The 24,301-nt window shown below is 30.4% G+C and overlaps 1 protein-coding gene across 4 annotated transcripts in view; it reads left to right on the forward strand.

The window, feature by feature from the left end:
• side (motor axon guidance molcule sidestep) overlaps nucleotides 1–24,301 on the forward strand; it is an 805,094-nt gene that overhangs the window by 683,109 nt on the left and 97,684 nt on the right. For 2 of the 4 annotated variants that reach the window (XM_075310279.1, XM_075310417.1), the window contains exons 12-14: nucleotides 3,504–3,654; nucleotides 3,796–3,998; nucleotides 15,885–16,068. In XM_075310279.1, coding sequence (XP_075166394.1) covers nucleotides 3,504–3,654; nucleotides 3,796–3,998; nucleotides 15,885–16,068 — 538 coding nt within the window. The remainder of the gene's footprint in view (nucleotides 1–3,503; nucleotides 3,655–3,795; nucleotides 3,999–15,884; nucleotides 16,069–24,301) is intronic. The other 2 variants (XM_075310349.1, XM_075310488.1) reach the window with 1 other exon arrangement.

Raw genomic sequence — 24,301 nt, forward strand, 5'->3', positions numbered from 1 at the left:
ATTTGAAGTGAATTTGATGGAGCATATCCTTATCTCAAGACAATCGTTTCAAATGGTTTAAGAAAGTAGATTTGAAATAAGGTACAATTCTTAAGTGATTTCCAATTTAAAAAAAAAAATCAAATACAACAATAAATTAAATCGTAACATTGACCGATATAGCATTACGATGTCTGGGACTCTGAGAACTTGACCAACCTGCAGACAAAAAACAGTCTGCGCACAAATTCAGCACAATTTAATTAATCCAATTAATTAAATCCAGTTAATTAATCCAATTAGTTTTTTAATTGAAATGTCTTCAATTGGGCATGAAATATACTTGATTAAAAAATTAATTGATTTCATTAGCAAATTCCAATTAATTTTTAATTTATTCAATTAAAAATTTAATTGATATTCATAGCAAAACTCAATTAACTTATTAATTAAAAACATAACTATTTTCAATTACTTTCTTAACTGATTTTGTGTTTTTGTTTCATTAAACAAATGATTGGTTGAAATAAAATTTTAACTAAAAATTAAAAAAAAAAAAAATCTATCACTTTTATTAACTGACTTACGGCGATTTTCATGTAGCACCGTTAGGCTTTGACTGTCAGTTAACAGAAAGTAAATTGCAAATATCTTCTCTCCGGTTAACTTTAGTTGAAAAATTTTCGGCAGTTAAGTTCCTAACTGGCATGTGGAATATATAGACGAGATGACAGCTATATCCATAATACGGTTTAAAAGTTCGTTAGTTAAGAGAGCACTAACGGAGCTTGATGAAAATGGGGGTTAGTCTTTCGAGTTTAATTTAATTTTAATCAACTTAATTTTAATTTTAATTAAAAATAAAAAAAATCAAGCACTGATTTAATTAAAAAATCAAGCACTGATTTAATTATCTTGATTAAAAGTATCATTAATTTATTAATTATTTTTTTTTTGGTTTTTTTCTTTTATTTACTTATCTTTTTATTATCTTATCATTTACTTATTTTTTTATTATCTTATTATCTTAAAATACCTCTAGATTTTCAATTTCAAGCAAATCGGCTAGAAAATATAGTCTCTAGACCCCAAGAAGTAAAATCGGTAGGTCGGTCTATATGGGGGCTATACCAAAAAAAAATGGACCGATACACCTCATTTTCGGCACACCTATTTGTGGTACACCTATTCAAATTTCAGGCAAATGGGATAGTAAATACAGTTTCTAGAAGCCCAAAAAATAAAATCGGGAGGTCGGTCTATATGGGGGCACCATTTTCGGCACACCTCTTTATGGTCTTAAAATACCTCTAGATTTCCAATTTCAGCCAAATCGGATAGTAAATACAGTTTCCAGAAGCCCAAGAAGTAAAATCGGGAGATCGGTCTATATGGATGCTATACCAAAACATGGACCGATACTCACCATTTTCGGCACACATATTTGGGATCCCAAAATTCCTCTAGATTTCCAATTTCAGGCAAATTGGATAAAAACTACGGCTACTAGAAGCCCAAGAAGTAAATCTGGAGATCGGTTTATATGGGGGCTATATCGAAACATGGTCCCATAATCACAATTTTCGGCATACCTCTTTATGGTCCTAAAATACCTCTAGATTTTCAATTTCTGGCAAATCGGATACACAATACAGTTTCTAGAAGCCCAAAAATAAAAATCGGGAGATCGGTCTATATGGGGGCTATACCAAAACATGGACCGATGGGCACCATTTTCGGCACACCGTTTTTTGGTCCTCAAGTACCTCTAGATTTCCAATTTAAGGCAAATCGGATAGAAACTACAGTTTCTAGAAGCCCAAGAATAAAAATTGGGAGATCGGTCTATATGGCGGCTATACCAAAACATGGACCGATACGGATCATTTTCCACGCACCTCTTTATGGTCCCCAAATACATCTAGATTTCCAATTTCAGGCAAATCGGATAGTAAATACAGTTTCTAGAAGCCCACGAAGTAAAATCGGGAGATCGGTCTATATGGGGGCTATACCAAAACATGGACCGATGGGCACCATTTTCGGCACACCTTTTGTTGGTCCTCAGGTTCCTCTAGGTTTTCAATGTCAGGCAAATTGGATAACAACTAAGGTTTTTATAAGACCAAGACCCCAAATCGGGAAGTCGGTTAATATGGGGACTATATCAAAACTTGGACCGATATAGCCCATCTTTGAACTTGACCTACCTGCTAACAAATCACGAATCTGTGCCAATATTCAGGACGATAGCGCCATTGTTGAAGGCTGTAGCGTGCTTACAACAGACAGACAGACGGACATGCTTATTATACCCTCCACCATATGATGGGGGTATATTAACTTTGTCATTCCGTTTGTAACACATCGAAATATTGCTAGAAGACCCCATTAAGTATATATATTCTGGGTCGTGGTGAAATTCTTAGTCGATCTGGGTATGTCCGTCCGTCTGTTGAAATCACGCTAACTTCCGCACGAAACAAGCTATCGACTTGAAACTTGGCACAAGTAGTTGTTATTGATGTAGGTCGGATGGTATTGCAAATGGGCCATATCGGTCCACTTTTACGTATAGCCCCCATATAAACGGACCCCCAAATTTAGCTTGCGATTGCTCTAAGGGAAGCAAATTTCTTTCCATTCGGCTGAAATTCGGTACATGGTGTTAGTATATGGTCTCTAATGGCCACGCAAAAATTGGTCCACATCGGTCCATAATAATAATAACCGATACCCCGATTTGGCTTGCGGAGCCTCTAAGAGAAGCAAATTTCATCCGATCCGGCTGAAATTTGGTACATGGTGTTAATATATGATCTCTAATGGCCATGCACAAATTGGTCCACATCGGTCCATAATTATATATAGCCGCCATATAAACCGATCACCAGATTTGACCTCGGGAGCCTCCGGTGCCTTTTGGAAAAGCAAAATTCATCTGATCTGGTTAAAATTTGGTACGTGGTGGTAGTATATGATATTTAACAACCATGACAAAAGTGGTCCATATCAGTCCATAATCATCTATAGCCCCCATTTGGTTTTGGAGCCTCTTGGAGGAGCAAATTTCATTCGAGTGAGTTGAAATTTGTGGATGACAGTCTTTCGTAGAAGTTTGTACGCAATCCATGGTGGAGGGTACATAAGATTCGGCCTGGCCGAACTTACGGCCGTATATACCTGTTCTTTTTTTTTTTAACTGGTTGTGTCTTCCGAGTTTGATTAAAAAGTTAATTGTATCAATTAAAGTTTTAATTGAAACAGTTTTCATCGTTAATCAACATTTGTTGGGATGTGAAAAAAAAATATTATGTCTAATAAATGTTCTCGAATTTTCCGACAAGTGTGTACGTATTTTTGTGATATCAGTGTAATATCGGCGTTTGTAATTGAGTTTAGATAAAATTTTCTAAAAAATAATCTACTTCACTTTATTTTATTTACAATACCAGTTTTTATCTTGTGAAATTATTTTGCCATTATTAATAGTTAATTAATTGTTTCTATTGTGCTCATTTTAGGTCCTTAATTCGAGAATACAATCGAATGGTTTGGTGAGCACAGTAACGTACCTGCCGCAAACTGACTCTGAGCTAATAACACTAGCGTGTTGGGCCAGTAATGCAGTGGGAAGACAAACGACTCCCTGTTTGGTGCATATACTACCAGCAAGTAAGTACATTCATTTATCTATATATCAAGTAATTTAAATAAAATTTTTTTTAAAATAAAAACAAAACACTTTTTATTTATGTATAACAAATTTAGAAAAATTTGGCTAATTTTTTTAATACTCGTTTTTTGTTTATCTAGATCCTCCGGAAGCTCCTAGATCATGTGAAATCCGTAATGATACCGTTTTGGAAGTTGTGTGTATAGCTGGCAGTGATGGTGGTCTATCGCAATATTTTGTTCTCGAAGTGGTGGGAGGTGATCCTTTGTATGGTTCAGATTCAACACGAAGTTTCAATGATGCCAATCCAGGAGAAAATGAAATTTCCACAATGAATGATCAGGTAATTAGAAAATGCTTTCAATGATTTAATTTAGCAAAATATTTAAATTTTAAATTTCATGATAATTGTATTTGATGGTGGCTGGGGTGGGGATGTAACATTAATCCTTTAATAGTTTTCGAAATTTAGCCCAAAGCCCACCCCAAAAATTTTAAATTTCATGATAATTGTATTTGATTGCTGGCTGGGGTGGGGATGTAACATTAATCCTTTAATAGTTTTCGAAATTTAGCCCAAAGCCCACCCCAAAAAGTATGCTTTTCATAGGCAGTTATTCATAGGTCAAGTATATCATACTAGCCTTTAAGGTAGTGGATATCTTGGTGGGGGGTGGTCGGCTGAAAATATTTTATATCAAAGAATGTTTCATCAGCAGAAATTTCGTATGCAACAAAGAACAAATTTCCCTTCCAAAATGCCCACCATTTGCTTTGCCATCGAAATGAAAGAAGTTTCACAAAGTTTTCACTTTGAATTATTCAAAATCTTGAAATTTTGCCGTGGGCCAAGTGTTTGAAAGGAAGTTGCTTGCATTCATTCGCTTTAATATTTATGGGAGTTTATTTGTGTTTTATTTTTTTATTTATTTCGGAAATTCTTGCTCTTTTGCTGATGAATTGCCTTTTTGTCTGTTAAGTGGTAAGATTTTTGTATATGTGGGTGGGTTTTAGGTGGGCACTTTCTTTATGAAAATGCAAAGGCCTATAATTGGTCCATAAATTAATAGCAGTTATAAAGCAATTCTTTTGAGCCATAATTCTGGACTTTGCAATCGGTTCAAAAAGAAAAAGATAATGTACAGTAGTATTAATAGATCACAAACAAAACCACATTATAAGTGTTCACGTTTGCACGAGTTATCGATATCTATCAATTTTAAATTTAAATATTTCCATAAATTCCTAATTTGCTGGTGCGGCTTGATTCCATGGGTCAAATTCATCGGCTACTGCCACATTAAATATAAAAATAAAATTTTCAGAAAATTTTCTATAGGTTAGGTGGCAGCCCCATGTATCAGGCTCACTTAGACTATTCAGTCCATTGTGATACCACATTGTTGAACTTCTCTCTTATCACTGAGTGCTGCCCGATTTTTATAGCCGAGTCCTAGCGGCGTTCCACATTACAGTGAAACCACTTAGAGAAGCTCAGAAATGTCACCAGCATTAGTGAGGTGGGATAATCCACCGCTGAAAAAATTTTGTGGTGTTCGGTCGAAGCAGGAATCGAACCCACGACCTTGTGTATGCAAGGCGGGCATGCTAACCATTGCACCACGGTGGCTCCCAAAAAAAAATTCTATATAAATAAAATTTTCAGAACATTTTCTATAAAAATAAACATTTCAGACAATTTTCTATAAAAATAAAATTTTCAGAAAATTTTCTATAGAAAATAAAATTTTCAGAAAATTTTCTATAGAAATATATTTTGACAAAATTTTTTATAAATAACATTTTGAGAAAATTTTCTATAAAAATAACATGTTGAGAAAAATTTCTATAGAAGTTAAATTTTTAGAAAATTTTCTGTAGAACGAAAACCTTGCGAACATTTTCTATAGAAACAAAATATTAAAAAATTTTTCTATAGAAATAAAATTTTAGAAAATTGTTTCATTGAAAAAAAAAAAAATTAAAAAGTTTATGTAGATATTTTGAAAAAAATTTCTAAAAAAATTTCTAAAAAAAATCACAAACTTTTCTATAGAAATACAATTTTAACAAAATTTTCTATAGAAATAAATTTTTAAAAAACATTTCTATAAAAATAAAATTTTGACAAATTTTTCTAAAAGAAATAAAATTTTTACAAAAATAGAAATAAAATTTTGTGAACATTAAAACATAAAAATAAAATATAAATAACATAAAAAATTTTTTTTTTCAGAAAATGTTCTATAAAAATAAAATTTTTAGAAAATTTTTTAGAAAATTATCTATAGAAATAACAGTTTCAAAAAATTTTCTATAGAAATAAAATTTTCAGAAAATTTTCTATAGAAATAATATTTTGAAAAAAATTTTCTGTAGAAATAAAATTTTCTATAGAAATTAAAAAAAATTTCTATGGAAATAATTTTCTATATATAGCACAACTTTTTCCAAAATTTCTTATAGAAATAAAATTTTGACAAAAATAGAAGTACAATTTTGTGAACATTTTCTATAAAAATAAAATTTTCTGAAAATTTTCTACAGAAATAACATTTTGAAAAAAATTTCTATAGAAATAAAATTTTCAGAATTTTTTCTGAACATTTTCTATAAAAATAAAATTTTCTGAAAGTTTTCTATAAAAATAAAATTTTTAGAAAATTTTCTATAAAAATAAAATTTTTGGAAAATTTTCTATAGAAATAACATTTTCACAAAATTTTCTATAGAAATAAAATTTTCAAAAAATTTTCTATAGAAATAACATTTTGAAAAAATTTTCTATAGAAATAACATTTTCAGAAAATTTTCTAAAAAAATAACATTTTGACAAAATTTTCTATAGAAATAAAATTTTGACAAAATTTTGTATAGAAATAAATTTTAGAAAATAAAACTACAGATATAAAATTTTGCAAAAATTTTATATAGAAATAAAATTTTAACAACAATTTTCTATGGAAATAAAATTTTGACAAAATTTTCTATAGAAGTAAATATGTGCAAAAATTTTCTATAGAAATAAAATTTTAACAAAACTTTCTATAGAAATTAGATTTTGACAACATTTTCTACAGAAATAAAACTGTGAGAAAATTTTTTATAAAAATAAAATTTTGACAAAATTTTCTATAAAAATTATATTTTGAGAAAATTTTTTATAAAAAAAAATTGAAAAAAATTCTATAGGATTAAAATGTTGAAAAATGTTTCTATAGATATGAAATTTTGAAAAATTTTCTATAGAAATAAAATTTTGAGAAAATTTTCTATAAAAATAAAATTTTGACAAAATTTTCTATAAAAAATATATTTTGAGAAAATTTTTTATAGAAAAAAAAAATTGGAAAAAAATTCTATAGGACTAAAATTTTGAGAAATTTTTCTATAGATATGAAATTTTGAGAAATTTTCTATAGAAGTAAAATTTTGAGAAAATTTTCTGTAGAAGAAAAATTTTGAGAAAATTTTCTATAAAAATAAAAGTTTGAGTAAATTTTCTATAGAAATAAAATTTTGTTAAAATTGTCTATAGAAATAAAATTTTGAGAAAATTTTCTATAAAAATAAGATTTTGACAAAATTTTCTACAGAAGCAAAATTGTGCAAAATAAGATTTTCTCCAAAGTTTGGTAAATTATTTTTGACTCTAGAGGCAGGCGTGCGTGCATCCCGGAGAGCCTCCTCCGCTGGCTTCTAGTTCGAGTCGAGCAGTCCGATATTTCAGCTTTGAAACACCCAGAAATGTCAATGTTTTGAGAAATTTTCTATAGAAATAAAATTTTGACAAAATTTTCTATAGGAATTAAATTTTGACAAAACTTTCTATAGAAATAAAATTTTGACAAAATCTTCTATAGAAATAAATTTAAAAAAAATCTTCAGAAATAAAATTTTGCAAAAATTTTCTTCAGAAATAAAATTTTGAGAAAATTTTCTATAAAAATAAAATTTTGACAAAATTTTCTATAGGAATAAAATTTTGAGAAAATTTTCTACAGATGTGACATTTTGAGAAAATTTTCTATAGAAGTAAAATTTTGAGAAAATTTTCTAAAAAAATAAAATTTTGAGAAAATTTTCCATAAAAATAATGTTTTGAGTAAATTTTCTATAGAAATAAAATTTTGAGAAAATTTTCTATAAAAAGATTTTGAGAAAATTTTCTACAGAAGCAAAATTTTTTTACTGAGAGGAGATAATCCACCACTGAAAAACTTTTTGATGTTCGGTCGAAGCATTAATCGAACCAACGACCCTATGTAAGCAAGGCGAGCATGCTAACCATTGCACCACGGTGGCTTCCTGGGTAATATATGGGATTTCAGTCAACTTTGTTGAGCATACCGAATGTGATAGAAGGAAAAGGGGAGTAATTCATCGTATTCGTGATCTCTAAGCCAGCGACATACCACAATTTACCCTACCCGAAGTTGCCAATGCCATCAACAGCGCAAAAGCATCCAAGGCAATGGGCCCCGACAGAATTTCTATGGTAACGCTGAAGCATCTGGGAATACTGGGAGTTTTTTTTATGGAATTTTCTTCATAAAAATATAATATACCATTTAAAAATCATCTTTTAGTTAATCCCATCCCACAGTGCTAGGGCAAAAACAAATTCAAAAACTCATGTGTGGGTGCGTGCATTTGAATATGTCTGTCTCACATCGGTCATTTTCTTTGATGCCAAAGGCTATCCATTTCGAGTCGAAAAGACAAATATGAATGAATATCATTTGATGTGAAATATTTTCGCATATGAAAAGAATTCTTTACGCTCCAATTATTATCTCAACAAAGGCATATCAAGAAAACCCTTGAGATGGAAATCGGTCGGTCAGTGGATTTTGTTGACCCCATAATTGAGCTCATTTATTTGAAATTTCTTTTAACTTGAATTATGGGTTCACTTTGGAAAAGTTTAACTCATTGAGTGTGTGTGAGGGTGGCGGGGGGTGGCAAAACCAAAAACCCCAAAACACGAAAGGATAAAATTCTCAAAATCATATACACACAAACACACGCATATTCTCATTTTTAAGGCTGGATAATCGTTTTCATTTCTTATAGAAAAGTTTATATCCTGTCCGATAAACATATGCAAGTTGGTTGTTTCTTAGATTATTTTTGTTTTTTTTTTTTTGTTTTGTTTGAAGACTTGTCGAAACAGCAAACTTCATTAAAGATGCCCATAAATTATTTCTGGACAGTTTTAGCTATTTTTGGGTAAGCAACTAGTCAAGTCATTGCTTAGATGATATTTAGCCTTATTTCCCTTACCATTGCCACAAATTTACATAGCCCAGCAAACAAAAGTGTTGTCATAAGAACCTTGAAAATTGTCTTTTTGGATCCGAGAGAGGTAAAAAATCGGCGTTCCTCATTAAGTCTAGAGATGCGATGCCATTCAGTATTACGTATTTTATTTAAAAAAAATCTTATTTTTTTTTCCTTTTATGAAAAGGGAGAATTTCTTAAATGTTAATTAAATAATTCATTATGAAGCGATGCCCCAAATTTGCTGTTTCATTTGGATTTTGGGGCTCATTTTCCTTGGAGCCCAGTTCATACCGCCCTTCAATTTTCTCATAAAACATTTAACTTTCTTTTTTCTTTATAATGACATCTTCCAAATTTTTCACTGGGATATCACCAAGAAAAGTTTTACATATGAGTTTGCTTTTTCTCCATATCCTCAATAAATTTCAACAAAACTCCAATGTCCATCATAGATAATAGTTTCCTTTTGGGGATATTTTACCATCTTAAACCTTTTATGTTTTAGCTTTTTCATCTAATGATCCATTGGTATCACTACCCACAATTGATATATTTTTAGTTGAACAAAATTTTTCTCTCTATAATCCCTTTCCCCATCCATGGGGAATCAAAAGTTGTAATACCAAATGAGAAAAAAAAAACTTTCTAATAACATTTTCAGGCATGAATAATTATGGGGGGGAAAACTTCACATTATTTTAACATCCAGTGAAGCGAATGAGACAACAGAAGGACATGGACAAGGACTTTAAGGATAACCAAAAAAAAACCAAAAATATTGAGAATGCCAAGGTTACATTGTATACAGTGGGATGAGTCAAGAGCCCAATCATTAATGGAATATTTTGACAAAATTTTCTATAGAAATAAAATTTTTGACAAAATCTAATATACAAAAAACAAGTAAGGAAAGTCTAAAGTCGGCCTGGGCCGACTATATTATACCCTGCACCACTTTGTAGATCTAAATTTTCGATACCATATCACATCCGTCAAATGTGTTGGAAACTTCGCAAAAGTTTATTTATGATTTATCGCTCGATATATATGTATTAGAAGTTTAGGAAAATTAGAGTCATTTATACAACTTTTCGACTAAGCAGTGGCGATTTTACAAGGAAAATGTTGGTATTTTGACCATTTTTGTCGAAATTAGAAAAACATATATATGGGAGCTATATCCAAATCTGAACCGATTTCAACCAAATTTGGCACGCATAGCTACAATGCTAATTCTACTCCCTCTGCAAAATTTCAACTAAATCGGAGTTAAAAATTGGCCTCTGTGGTGCTATGAGTGTAAATCGGCGAAAGCTATATATGGGAGATATATCTAAATCTGAACCGATTTCAACCAAATTTGGCACGCATAGCAACAATGCTAATTCTACTACCTGTACAAAATTTCAACTAAATCGGAGCAAAAAATTGGCCTCTGTGTTCATATGAGTGTAAATCGGCCGAAAGCTATATATGGGAGCTATATCTAAATCTGAAACGATTTCAACCAAATTTGGCACGCATAACTACAATGCTAATTCTACTCCCTGTGCAAAATTTCAGGAAGATCGGTAGTAAACTTTGGCCTCTGTGGTCATATGAGTCTAAATCGGACGAAAGCTATATATGGGAGCTATATCTAAATCTGAACCGATTTGGCTGATATTTTGCAAGATTTGCAAGATTCATAAAATATTTGGATATACGGTATTTCAAGAAAATCGGTTGATAAACACGCTAACTAAGACCAAATCGGTGATAAATATATATGGCAGCTATATCTAAATCTAAACCGATTTTTTCCAAAATCAATAGCGATTGTCTCTGTCCCAAGAAACGGCCCTATGCCAAATTTGAGGACAATCGGACTTAAATTGTGAGCTGTACTTTGTGCACAAAATTACATATACAGACAGACGGACGGATGGACAGACAGACAGACGGACATCGCTAAATCGACTCAGAATTTAATTCTAAGCCGATCGGTATACTAAAAGATGGGTCTATGATCACTATTTCTTGGCGTTACATACAAATGCACAAACTTATTATACCCTGTACCACAGTAGTGGTGAAGGGTATAATAAGTCGGGTTTTCCTTCCTGACGCTTTAACACCAGAACACATGAACCGATTTACACGGTTTTGCATTCCTTGGAAAGGTCTCGGGCTCCGTAAGGTTTATAGCAAAAAAATTAAAAAAAAAGTTTCAACGCGAAAGCCACCGTGGTGTAATGATTAGCATGTCCGCCTTGCATACTCAGGGTCGTGGGTCCAAACCAGTTTCGACCAAACACCAACAAGTTTTTCAGCGGTGGATTATCCCACCTCAGTAATGCTGGTGACATTTTTGAGGGTTTCAAGGCTACTCTAAGTGGTTTTACTGCAATGTGGGACGCCATTCGGACTCGGCTATAAAAAGGAGGTCCCTTGTCATTGAGCTTAACATAGAATCGGGCAGCACTCAGTGATAAGAGAGAAGTTCACCACTGTGGTATCACAATGGACTGAATAGTCTTTTTTTATATACAGCGCCATCTCTGATTCAACTCCAGAACGCATGAACCGATTTTCTTTGGAAAGGTCGCTGGCTTTGTGAGGTTTATAGCAAAGAAAATTCAAGAAAAGTTTCAACGAAAGAGCGCACATTACAAAAATTTATAATTTGAATTCATCGCCGTTGCTTTTGTTATAAAATAATTTTATTTTTTCACATGAAAAATGTTCGGAGAACGTAGATGGTAATCATGTGGTGAAAATAAGGTATCTCATTTTATGATATCTGGTGGGGGAGGGGGATATCGCCCATGTCCGACTTTTTCAAAATTGGGCCAAAGTTCTCCCATTTTGGGTGAAATGTGATGTCTAGACAAAGACCCGCTACATTATTTTTCGATATTTGGTCGCGGAGTTGGACCACCTCTTTATATGATTTTTGTTTAAAGTACAGTAAAAAACCAAAAATTCTCTGATTTACTTGAGATTTACAGAGAACACGCCATGAGGTTATGAATTTATTATAGGGTACCAGATTTTTTAATATTTGACCAGGAAGTGGAACCTCCCCTTTGCCCGACTTTTTGAAAATTGAAATAAAATTATCCGATTTGCTTGAAATTTTCAGGGAATGTTGAAGGGGGCGTCTAGGCAAAGAACAGCTACTTTATTTTTCGATATTTTGTCGTGGTGGGGGGGCTCCCCTTTGTCCGTCTTTTTTAAAGTACAATGAAAAAACTAAAATTTGTTGACTTACTGAAATTTTACGGAGAATTTGGAGGAGATTATGAATTTTATATGAGTTATATGATTTTTTAATATTTAGTCGGGGAAAAATAAAAGGGCACAGGAAGACCTCGTTTCTCCTCAAGTACATACCTTGAAATAATTAAACTTTTCCAATTTACTTGAAATTTACAGAGGATGTGGGGATATCCATTATATTATTATAATGGATATCTGATTTTGTGATATTCTGAAGGGAAGAGGTGCCTTTTCTTGCCCTGGTGTTTAAAAATTGGGCTTATAATTTGCTTGAGATTTTCTGGAACTTCTACACAATATACATCATTTTACGATATTGACACCTCCCCTAAAACTGAAAAAAAAATAGAATTCTCAAGTTTACTTGAAATTTACAAAGGTTATAGGGGAAGGTTATGAAATCAATAGGGTGTACTTGATTTTTGGATATTTGGACGGGAAAGGTTTCCGTTGCCCCACACTATGAAACTTGAAGGAAAGTTTACAGATTTTCTTGGAATTTGCAGAGAAAGTGACGTCCTTTACAAAAAATAGAGCCAAATCTAACCTTCTCCGATTTACTTGAAATTGAGAGAAGATTATTAAATTTATACAGGGAACGTTTTTTCAAAATTTTATTTCTATAGAAAATTTTTGCAAAATTTTATTTCTATAGAAAGTTTTTGCAATTTTTTTTTCTATACAAAATTCTTGCTAAATTTTATTTTTATAGAAATTTTTTTTCAAAATTTTATTTCTATACAAAATTTTGTCTTTCTATAGAAAATTTTGTGTAAAATTTTATTTCTATAGAAAATTTTGTGTAAAATTTTATTTCTATAGAAAATTTTGTGTAAAATTTTATTTCTATAGAAAATTTTGTGTAAAATTTTATTTCTATAGAAAATTTTGTGTAAAATTTTATTTCTATAGAAAATTTTTGCAAAATTTCTATAGAAATTTTTTCAAAATTATATTTCTATAGAAAATTTTGTTAAAATTTTATTTCGTGTTTGTTGTTGATATTGTTGATGTTTCGATGTCTGGTTGTGGAAGGGGAATGGTGAAGTTGGGTAGTTTGTGAAATGAATATAGGGTACGTGAATCTACGATATCTGGTCGAGGAGAAGCGAATGAGGGGGGTTCCCTTTTGAACGATTTTTTGAAAATAGAAAATAATTTTACGAATTTTTCACTGGTTTCTGCCAGACTTTTTTTAGTAAAAAAACGTAAATTTCCATGAAGTTGATAGGCAACGTTGAGGGTGCTTCATTTTTCGGTATATGTTTGTGAAAGACATGTTCTCCGTGTCCAAAACTTTAACAAATGTTAATATGGTACTTTTACTTTTTCCGATTTATTTAATGGTATTTTGAGGAGAAGTATACCTCCCCTTGACAAACCACGCTAGAAATTCACAGAAAATGTTGAAGATTGTCCAACGATTTGAATTAAAAAACAAAAAAATTGGTTGAAAGGGAACACCCCGATTTTTTTGAAATGTACGGGACACGTGTGTGTGGAGTGATTAATCACTACTTCAATTTTTATGTCAGACTTATCCTGACCCCACTCTTTAAAATAGTTAAAATTTTTTCGAGTTTGTTTTCAGATCGAAGGATAAGGTTGGCTAAGTTAACAAAAATATGCTTCGGGAGGCACAGCGAAGCGGGCTGGGTTACGCTAGTATAAAAATAAAATGTTGAGAAAATTTTCTATAGAAGTATAATTTTTACAAAATTTTCTATGGAAATAAAATTTTAACAAAAGTATCTATGGAAATGAACTTTTGACAAATTTTTCTGTAGAGATAAAAATTTGACAAAATTGTCTATGAAATTAAAACTGGAACAAAATTATCAATAGAAATAAAATGTTGACAAAATTCTCTATAGAAATAAAATTTTAACAATATTTGCTTCAGAGATAAAATTTTGAAACAAATTTTCTATAGATATAAAATTTTTAGGAAATTAACAAAAAATTTTCTATAAAACTAAAATTTTGATGAAGTTTTTCTATAGAAATAAAATTTTGACCAAATGTTTCTAGAAATAAAATTTTGACAAAATTTTCTATAGAACTAAAACTTTGAATAACTTTTCTATAGAAATAAAATTTTGAGAAAATTTTTTATGGAAATAAAATTTTGAGAAAACTTTTTTATAGAAACAAAATCTTAAGAAAAAATTTCTTTGGAATTTAAATTTTGACAAAATTTTCTGCAGAACTAAAATTTTGCCAAAATATTCTATAGAAATAAAATTTTGACAAAATTATCTATGGAAAAAACTTTTCACAAAAATTTTCTGTAGAGATAAAAATTTGACAAAATTATCGATGGAATTAAAACTTGAACAAAATTATCAATAGAAATAAAATGTTGACAAAATCCTCTATAGAAATAAAATTTTAACAAAATTTTCTTTAGAGATAAAATTTTAAAACAAATTTTCTATAGAAATAAAATTTTTAGGAAATTAACAAAAAATTTTCTATAAAAATAAAATTTTGATGACGACATAAAATTTTGACAAAATGTTTCTAGAAAAAAAATTTTGACAAAATTTTCTACAGAACTAAACCTTGGAGTAATTTTTCTATAGAAATTACATTTTGAGAAAATTTTTTATAGAAATATAATTTTGAAAAAATTTTTTTATAAAAACAAAGTCTTAAGAAAAAAATTCTTTGGAATTTAAATTTTGCCAAAATTTTCTATAGAAATAAAAATTTCACAAAAGTTTTCTATAGAAATAAAAATTTCACAAAATTTTTTCTATAGAAATAAAATTTTCACAAAATTTTTCTATAGAAATAAAATTTTGACAAAAATTATCTATAGAAATAAAATGTTGACAACATTTTCTATAGAAATAAAATTTTACGAAAATTTTCTATAGAAATAAAATTTTGACAAAAATTTTCTATAGAAATAACATTTTGAAAAAAAAATTTCTGGAGCAATATTTTTTTTTTGAAAATTTTCTATAGAATTAAAAATTTGCAAAAATTTTCTATAAAAATAATATTATGCCAAATTTTCTATGGATATAAAATTTGAACAAAATTTTCTATAGAAATAAAATTTTGCAAAAATTTTCTATAGAAATAACATTTTCTATAAAAATAAAATTCTGGCAACAATTTCTGTTAGACTCAAATTTTGAGAACAAAAAAAATTCTATAGAAATAAAATTTAGACATAGTTTTCTAAAAAATTTTTTTTGCCATTCCACTATGCCCACTTAGATTAAATATCATTTAGTTTTGAACTTTTCCTTGGCCATCATCTATTTAGGCCCACTTGAGCTGGTGTAGTTTGAGCATGCAGATTTGTTGCTCCATAAATCCATTCTAGAGAAGTTACTTCTAGGTTTTAAATATTTTAGAAGCACCAAAACAAAAAACACAAATTCTGTTTTATTTTGTATGATGCTCGAATGAGCTTTGATGGCATAATCCAAAGCCACAAGCGTAGCAAATAAAAGCACTCGAAATGTATGTATTTTGGATGTATCGTGAATATCTGCTAACAAAAAGAAGATTAAGGGGGCCGACGAAACCAAAATGGCAAGGCAGGCAACAAGCAGAATATTTGGTTCCTTTTCCATGGAACATAATCACCATTGAAACTTATCAACCTCGATTCATCATTCCTTCTTCTAATTTCTTCTTTATTTTCTCTTCTTTTATTTTCTAGGCTACTTCGGCACCCATCTTCCGTATGCAAGAATCTAATCCTCAGTTTCGTTTGAATAATTTGGAACCCGGTCGAGAATATCAATTCCATGTCTATGCTGTCAATGCCAAAGGACGAAGTGATCCACCAGTGGTTATAGAACGTGTTCGTGTGGCTGCCCAACTGGGGCCATATGGTAAGTTATGTAAGTACAACAACAACGACAACAAGAACTATTTTTGCGGGTAAAGCATACAACAAAAATAAACAACAGCAATACAAAAATGCAAAAATTATGTTGCCTCAAAGTGAATATTTTATTTATATTTTTTGTTTTTAAAAGATTATTGTCATCAGCTTAAATTGGAGTGGCTATTATCCACGACAAATATGCAAATTTTCTTATTGGATATTAAACATAAAGCTTAGGTTAAATCTTTAGGAGATTAAGAGAGGAAATGGACATTTTGTTTTTTTTTTAATGAATTCAAAAAAAAATTAAAAATTAAAAAGAAAAAAGAAAATCGAAAATTTAAATAATTCTTCGAATTATGATAAAAACAAGGCCACAAAAGGATAATCCTGCCTAAATCAATCAAATTTCGAGCAGAAAATTTTAACAAACAAGAAAGGAAAGTCTATAGTCGGACGGGGCCGACCATAAAACCAGAACCATTATGTATATATACATAATTTGTTGGGAGCTAGAAGGATTTAAATTCCCATATTTGAATTTGGCCATTTTTTTTAAATTTCGAGAAAATTTTTGCACATGCGATGTGTAGGTTATGACTACAATATGGTTAAATCGGCGTTATGAATATGGGCCCCAAACCCTAAATGAAGTAGGACCCCACAAATTTATATGGAAATTCGACAACACTAAATTTTAATGTTTTTTAGGGAGTAACTTCATTTTATTTTTGGGGCACGTTAGAATTATGAAATGAAATAATAAAATTTCATTTTGAAATTGTACTTCGAAATTTGATGGGAATGTTATTATGAATATAGGCCCCATGAAAATTAGCCCCAAAACTTAAAAAAAGTTGGGACTCAACAATTTATATGGAAAACGACAACACCAATTTTTATGTTTTTTTGTTTCGAAGTAACTTCATTCCAATTTTTATGTTTTTTTTTGCGATGTAATTTTTTTTTGGGCCCCTTTGCATTATGAAAATAAACCCCAATGTGTCAAATGAAAATAAACCCCAATTTTCTTTTTAGGGGTTATGCTTCGTTTTCAAATGGGTCTTATTTTTGCATTTTGGGATTTCACTAGGTGCCACACCTTTACTCATTTTTGGTGCTCTGAATAGTATTTGAGTGGCCGGCATTTGGGCGGGGTTTAGGACTTTCTCCTATGGACAGTGTCTAAACAGTCAATCAGTGTTAATTTATAATCGATTTTTGGAAAATCAAATGAGAAAATGAACCCAACATTTAATTTGGGGTCGATTTTATATTTTGATCAGGCTCAAATTCGTCATGAAGCGTCGCCCCACATTTGTGGCCCTGTTTAATTTGGGTTTTAGGTCTTACTTTACATGGTGCCCATATTCATAGCCATACGGCGGTATAAAAATGGGGCCCAGGAAATAAAACTTTGGCGTTGTTGCTTTCCACATATTTTTTTAGGATTTTATTTCACTAGGATTCTACGGTCCTAATTCAGTGAGGATCGATTTTCATACTTCACATTTATTGCCCTGTTTTGGAGCTTATTTTCGTGGGGCCCATATTCATATCGCCGGGTAAATCGTTACTGAAATTGTGTCTAAGGGTATGGTCACACTGGGAAAATATTTGACAGAAATCAAACAATAATACCTTGAAATCAATAGGATTTCTTCCAAAATCAATTGGGCTAGTCGTATCAAATTTTCAAACGATTCAACTAATCTGACCTCGATTACAAAAATGTGCTCTAAGACGGACATACCGATATGGCTAGAACGACTCAGGAGCACGGTTGCCTCAGTCGGTAGAATTTGACCACAAATTGTGGATTTTTTAATGTTGTGGATTTGTGGATTTTTTAGTGTTTTGGTGGACCTTGCGAGGTAGTTCACATAATAGAATTTTTCTACAGAAATAAAATTTTTGACAAAACTTTCTATAGAGATAAAATTTTGATAAAATTTTCTATAGAGATAAAATTTTGACAAAATTTTCTATAGATATAAAATTTTGAACACATTTTCTATGCAAATAAACTGTTGACAAAATTTTCTATAGAAATAAAATTGTGACAAGATTTTCTATAGAAATGAAATTTTGACAAAATTGTCTATAGAAATAAAATCTAAAAAAACTTCTATAGAAATAAAATTTTGACAAAATTTTTTATAGAAACAAAATTTTCTATAGAGATAACATTTTGACAAAATTATAGAAATTAAAGTTTTTCAGAAAATTTTCTATTGAAATAAAATTTTGACTAAATTGTCTATAGAAATAAAATTTTGACAAGATTTTTTATAGAAATAAAATTTTTACAAAATTTTCTACAAAAATTAAAATTTTTCAGAAAAATTTCTATAGAAATAAAATTTTGACAAGATTTTCTATAGAAATAAAATTTTGACAAGATTTTGTATAGAAATTAAATTTTGAGAAAATTTTGTATATTTTCATATAATAGAAATTTTCTATAGAGATAAAATTTTGACAAAATTTTCTATAGATATAAAATTTTGACAACATTTTCTATGGAAATAAAATGTTGACAAAATTTTCTATAGAAATAAAATTTTAACAAGATTTTCTATATAAATGAAATTTTGACAAAGTTGTGTATAGAAATAAAATCTAAAAAAAATTCTATAGAAATAAAATTTTGACAAAATTTTTTATAGAAACAAAATTTTCTATTTTAACAAAATTATCTATAAAAATTAAAGTTTTTCAGAAAATTTTCTATTGAAATAAAATTTTGACTAAATTGTCTATAGAAATAAAATTTTGACAATACTTTCTATAGAAATAAAATTTTTACAAAATTTTCTACAGAAATAAAAATTTTTCAGAAAATTTTCTGTAGAAATAAAATTTTGACAAAATTTTCTATAGAAATAAAATTTTGACAAGATTTTGTATAGAAATAAAATTTTGAGAAAATTTTGTATAGAAATAAAATTTGTAACAAAATTTTCTATAGAAATAAAATTTTGAAAAAAATTTCTATAGAAATTAAATTTTGACAAAGTTGTCTATAGAAATAAAATTTTGACAAGATTTTCTATGGAAATAAAATTTTGAAAAAATTTTCTATAGAGATAACATTTTGAAAACATTTGCTATAGAAATAAAATTTTGAGAAAATTTTCTATAGAAATTATATTTTTTCGCAAAATGTTCTATAGAGATAAAATTTTGACATAATTTTTATAGATATAAAATTTTGACAAAATTTTTTATAGAAATAACATTTTGACAAAATTTTCAATAGAAATAAATTTTGACGCGATTTTCTATAGAAGTAATATTTTAAGAAAATTTTCCATAGAAACAAAATTTTGAGGAAATTTTCCATAGAAATACAATTTTGAGAAAATTTTGTATAGAAATAAGATTTTGACAAGATTTTCTATAGAAATAAAATCTTGACAAAATTTTTTATAGAAATAAAATTTTGACGCGATTTTCTATAGAAGTAATATTTTAAGAAAATTTTCCATAGAAATAAAATTTTGAGGAAATTTTCCATAGAAATACAATTTTGAGAAAATTTTGTATAGAAATAAGATTTTGACAAGATTTTCTATAGAAATAAAATTTTGAGAAAATTTTGTATAGAAATAAAATTTTGACAAAATAGAAATAAAATTTTAACAAAATTTTCTATAGAGATAAAATTTGGACAAAATCTTTTATAGAGATAAAATTTTGACAACATTTTCTATAGAGATAAAATTTTAACAAAATTTTCTATAGAGATAAAATTTTGACAAAATTTTCTATAGAGATAAAATTTTGACAAAATTTTCTATAGAGATAAAATTTTGACAAAATTTTCTATAGAAATAAAATTTTGAGAAATTTTTCAATAGAAATTATATATTTTCGCAAGATGTTCTATAGAGATAAAATTTTGACGTAATTTTTTCTATAGAGATAAAATTTTGACAACATTTTCTATAGAGATAAAATTTTAACAAAATTTTCTATAGAGATAAAATTTTGACAAAATTTTCTATAGAGATAAAATTTTGACAAAATTTTCTATAGAGATAAAATTTTGACAAAATTTTCTATAGAAATAAAATTTTGAGAAATTTTTCAATAGAAATTATATATTTTCGCAAGATGTTCTATAGAGATAAAATGTTGACGTAATTTTTTATAGATACAGTAATCCCTCGATTTACGTCGTGATTGGTTCCGGAATTTAACGACGTTAATCGAAACGACGTAAACCGAATTAAAAATTGCTCATAGTTACTCCTAAGTCCATTTATGTATGAATGTGCGTGTACATAAGAAAAAACTTCAAAAATAAAGGTAATTTAGTAATTTCGGTAAGAATTTCAGAAAACATGTTTCGATTCCATCATTATCGTTGATACTTATTTTACATATGGAAGGCGTTTCTCATAAAGTGGGCAAAAAATCGACGACGTAAATCGAATGGTGACGTAAGTCGAAGTTTGATGGAACAAACAATTTGACGACGTAAATCGAAACAACGTAAATCGAGACGACGTAAATCGAGGGATTACTGTATAAAATTTTGACAACATTTTCTATAGAAATAAAATGTTGGTATAATTTCCCGTAGGTATAACATTTTGGGAACATTTTTTATAGAAATACAATTTTTTCACAAAATTTTCTTTAGAAATAAAAAATTTTGCTGGTAGTTTTGTGGTAAAAAATTTTCCAAATTTTGGTAGATTATTTTTGGCTCGAGTGCTAACCGTGCTCAGGAGCCGGCTTTAGGCAATATTTTCAAGCGCTATCTCGTCTCCTTTTGGGTATTGCAAACATATGCAATAACGTATAATACCCTGTCTTAAAGACAGGATAGTAGTTGATTATTTTTTATACCCTCTACCATAGGATGAGAGTATATTAACTTTCTCATTCCGTTTGTAACACATCGAAATATTGCTCTAAGACCCCATAAAGTATCTAAGCATGTCCGTCCGTCTGTTGAAATCACTTCCGTACGAAACAAGCTATTGACTTGAAACTTGGCACAAGTTGTTATTATTGATGTAGGTCGGATGGTGTTGCAAATGGGTCATATCCGTCCACTTTTACGTATAGCCCCCATATAAAAGGACCCCAAAATTTGGCTTGCGATTGCTCTAAGAGAAGCAAATTACATCAGATCCAGCTGAAATTTGGTACATGGTGGTAGTATATGGTCGCTAACAACCATGCACAAATTGGTCCACATCGGTCCATAATTACATATAGCCCCAATATAAACCGATCCCCCGATTTGGTTTGCGGAGCCCCTAAGAGAAGCAAAACTCATCCGATCCGTCTGAAATTTGGTATATGGTGTTAGTATGTGTTCTCTAATGACCATGCAAAAATTGGTCTACATCGGTCCATAATTATATTTAGCCCCCATATAAAGCGATCATCAGATTTGACCTCCGGAGCCGCTTGGAAGACCAAAATGCATCTGAATCACTTGAAATTTGGTATATGGCCTCAAACACCCATGCACAAATAGGTAGAAATCGGTCATTAATTATATATAGGCCCCGATTATATAAACCGCTCCCCAGATTTGACCTCCGGAGCCCCTCGGAAGAGCAAAATTCATCCGATTCGGTTGAAATTTGGTACATGATGTTAGTATATGGTATCCAGCAACCATGCAGGAATTGGTTTATATCAGGCAATAATTATATATAGCCCCCATATTAAGCGATCCCTAGATTTGACCTCCTGTGCCTTTTGGAGAAGCAAAATTCATCCGATCTGAAATGAAATTTGGTACGTGGTGGTAGTATATAATATTTAACAACCATGCCAAAAGTGGTCCATATCAGTCCATAATCATATATAGCCCCCATATAAACCGATCCCGAGATTTGGTTTTGGAGCCTCTTGGAGGAGCAAATTTCATCCGAGTCAGTTGAAATTTGGTACATTGTGCTAGTATATGGCCGTTGACAACCATGCCTAACTAGGTCCATGTCGGTCTATAGTTATATATAGCCCTCAGATAAATCGATCCCCAATCACACAAAAATTGGTCCATATCAAGTTCATAATTCTATACAGCCCCCATATAAGTGACCCCCATATTTCAATCGTAGGGGTTTCTACGCACTCCATGGTGGAGGGTACATAAGATTCGGCCTGGCCGAACATACGGCCGTATATACTTGTTTTTTTATTGTTTGTTTTTTTTTTTTTTAAGAAATTATGTGAATATTTTGTCTCATAATTTAATCTGCATAAACTTCGATATTAAATCAAAATTTTTTCTCAGTATACAAAAATAATACTTTAACAGTGTATAACCATACGTATAAAGGCTTTTTAAATACTATATTTCCTTATGCTTTCATAGCTATTTTGTTGTTACACCAGAAGGTTCCTTCTGTTTTGGTTATCATGTTTGCCAAACCTAATAGAAGTTGACTGTTGACTGGAATATTTCCCATTACCCCAATGCAGAGCGAATACCCATCTTCAATAGCAAAAGAGCTACTTCCCCTCTTCGAGCTTCTTCAATAGTTGCCGCTAAATCTGTTGTTTGTTTTGGGTTATAAATTATTTTTGTTGTGTACTTCGTTTTTGTTTTGTTGTTTTTTGTTTTCTGTGAACGGCAATCTAAGCCATTGTTGACTGCCCGAGGTCAAAACATTGTGAATTTATGTAAGGGGAACGTGTTTTTGTGCCGCCATAAAAAGTCAATTCTTTTCATGGTTTAATGCCCACTTACAGATACGGCCAGGAATAACATAATCGACAAATGTGAAGGGGATGGGGGGTTGTTTGGTTTGGCTACATTTTGCCATTAAGGATAACCGTTGGCCACTTCTCTTCGACACACACACAGTATCAATTTGTTATGTGAAAATTAAAAATTTTCAATTCACGTGTTCTCCCCGTAGGCCAAGTTTGAGGCTAATAAAGCTATACAAAGCTTCATGGGTGTATGGGTAGAATATATGAATTGTAATTGTGCTCGTCTGGCTTACAACAAAAACAAAAACAAAAAATGCCAGGTTTTTTCGCTTACTCGTTAGTTTTATACACCGACACTAAGTAGGTAGATGAACCATGGCATATTAAGGGAACAATGTGTGTGCGTGTATATCTCTCATTGAAGAGGCAGAGCGTGAGGGAGAAAGAGAGAGTGGGAGTATGAGTATGAGTGGGTGTTGTAACACTAGCCATATGCTTTTATAAGCTCCACAATACGCCTTAATATCCGATTCTGACACAATCTCTTACTCATTGCTTTGTGTACGTGAAACAAAAACTAAATTCGTGAGAGAGAAAGAGCCATAGGGTATGTGTGTGTGTGTGTGTAGTTACGTATATTTGGCTTTTGTGTTAGCTTGCCGAGGAGGCTGCTTGTATCACCAACACCAAATACTCAAAGCCATTATGTTCACAGGAACAATGGCATTACTTTGGATTTCCTGTCGCCATCGTCCTTTCCGTTTTTTTTCTTCCTTCCTTCCTGTTGACTTTCGTATGAAAGTATACATGTGTTGTCGATTATAATTGTGTATTAGGTGTATGAGAAGGAGGTGTGCGTGTGTAAAAGGCAAAGATTATGTTTTATAATAAAAAGAAAACGAAGAGCTTTTTTATTATTTCAACATGGTTTTTGTGATTAAAAAATTATATCAAAAAAATTTTAGTTTTGTTCACACACGTATTGGTAACCCGCACGAGCACATGGCGAAATCCTAATGATGTCATGTCAACACCCCCCAGAGAACGTGTTTCACACAGCCAGAGTGTGAAAAGTATAAGTATTCATAGTAAAACAGTAAAGATTTTCAGGGCGATTTGTGATATAGAATTTAAATATTTTGATAATGGAATTTTTATGTTACGTAAATAAATAAAATATTACTGAGAAGACACCAAAAAAAAAAAAAAAACAAGTAAGGAAAGTCTAAAGTCGGGCGGGGCCGACTATATTATACCCTGCACCACTTTGTAGATCTAAATTTTCGATACCATATCACATCCGTCAAGTGTGTTGGGGCTATATATAAAGGTTTGTCCCAAATACATACATTTAAATATCACTCGATCTGGACAGAATTTGATAGACTTCTACAAAAACTATAGACTCAAAATTTAAGTCGGCTAATGCACTAGGGTGGAACACAATGTTAGTAAAAAAATATGGGAAACATTTAAATCTGGAGCAATTTTAAGAAAACTTCGCAAAAGTTTATTTATGATTTATAGCTCGATTTATATGTATTAGAAGTTTAGGA

This window comes from Haematobia irritans, chromosome 1 (assembly GCF_050003625.1).
Source record: "Haematobia irritans isolate KBUSLIRL chromosome 1, ASM5000362v1, whole genome shotgun sequence".
NCBI lineage: Eukaryota > Metazoa > Arthropoda > Insecta > Diptera > Muscidae > Haematobia > Haematobia irritans.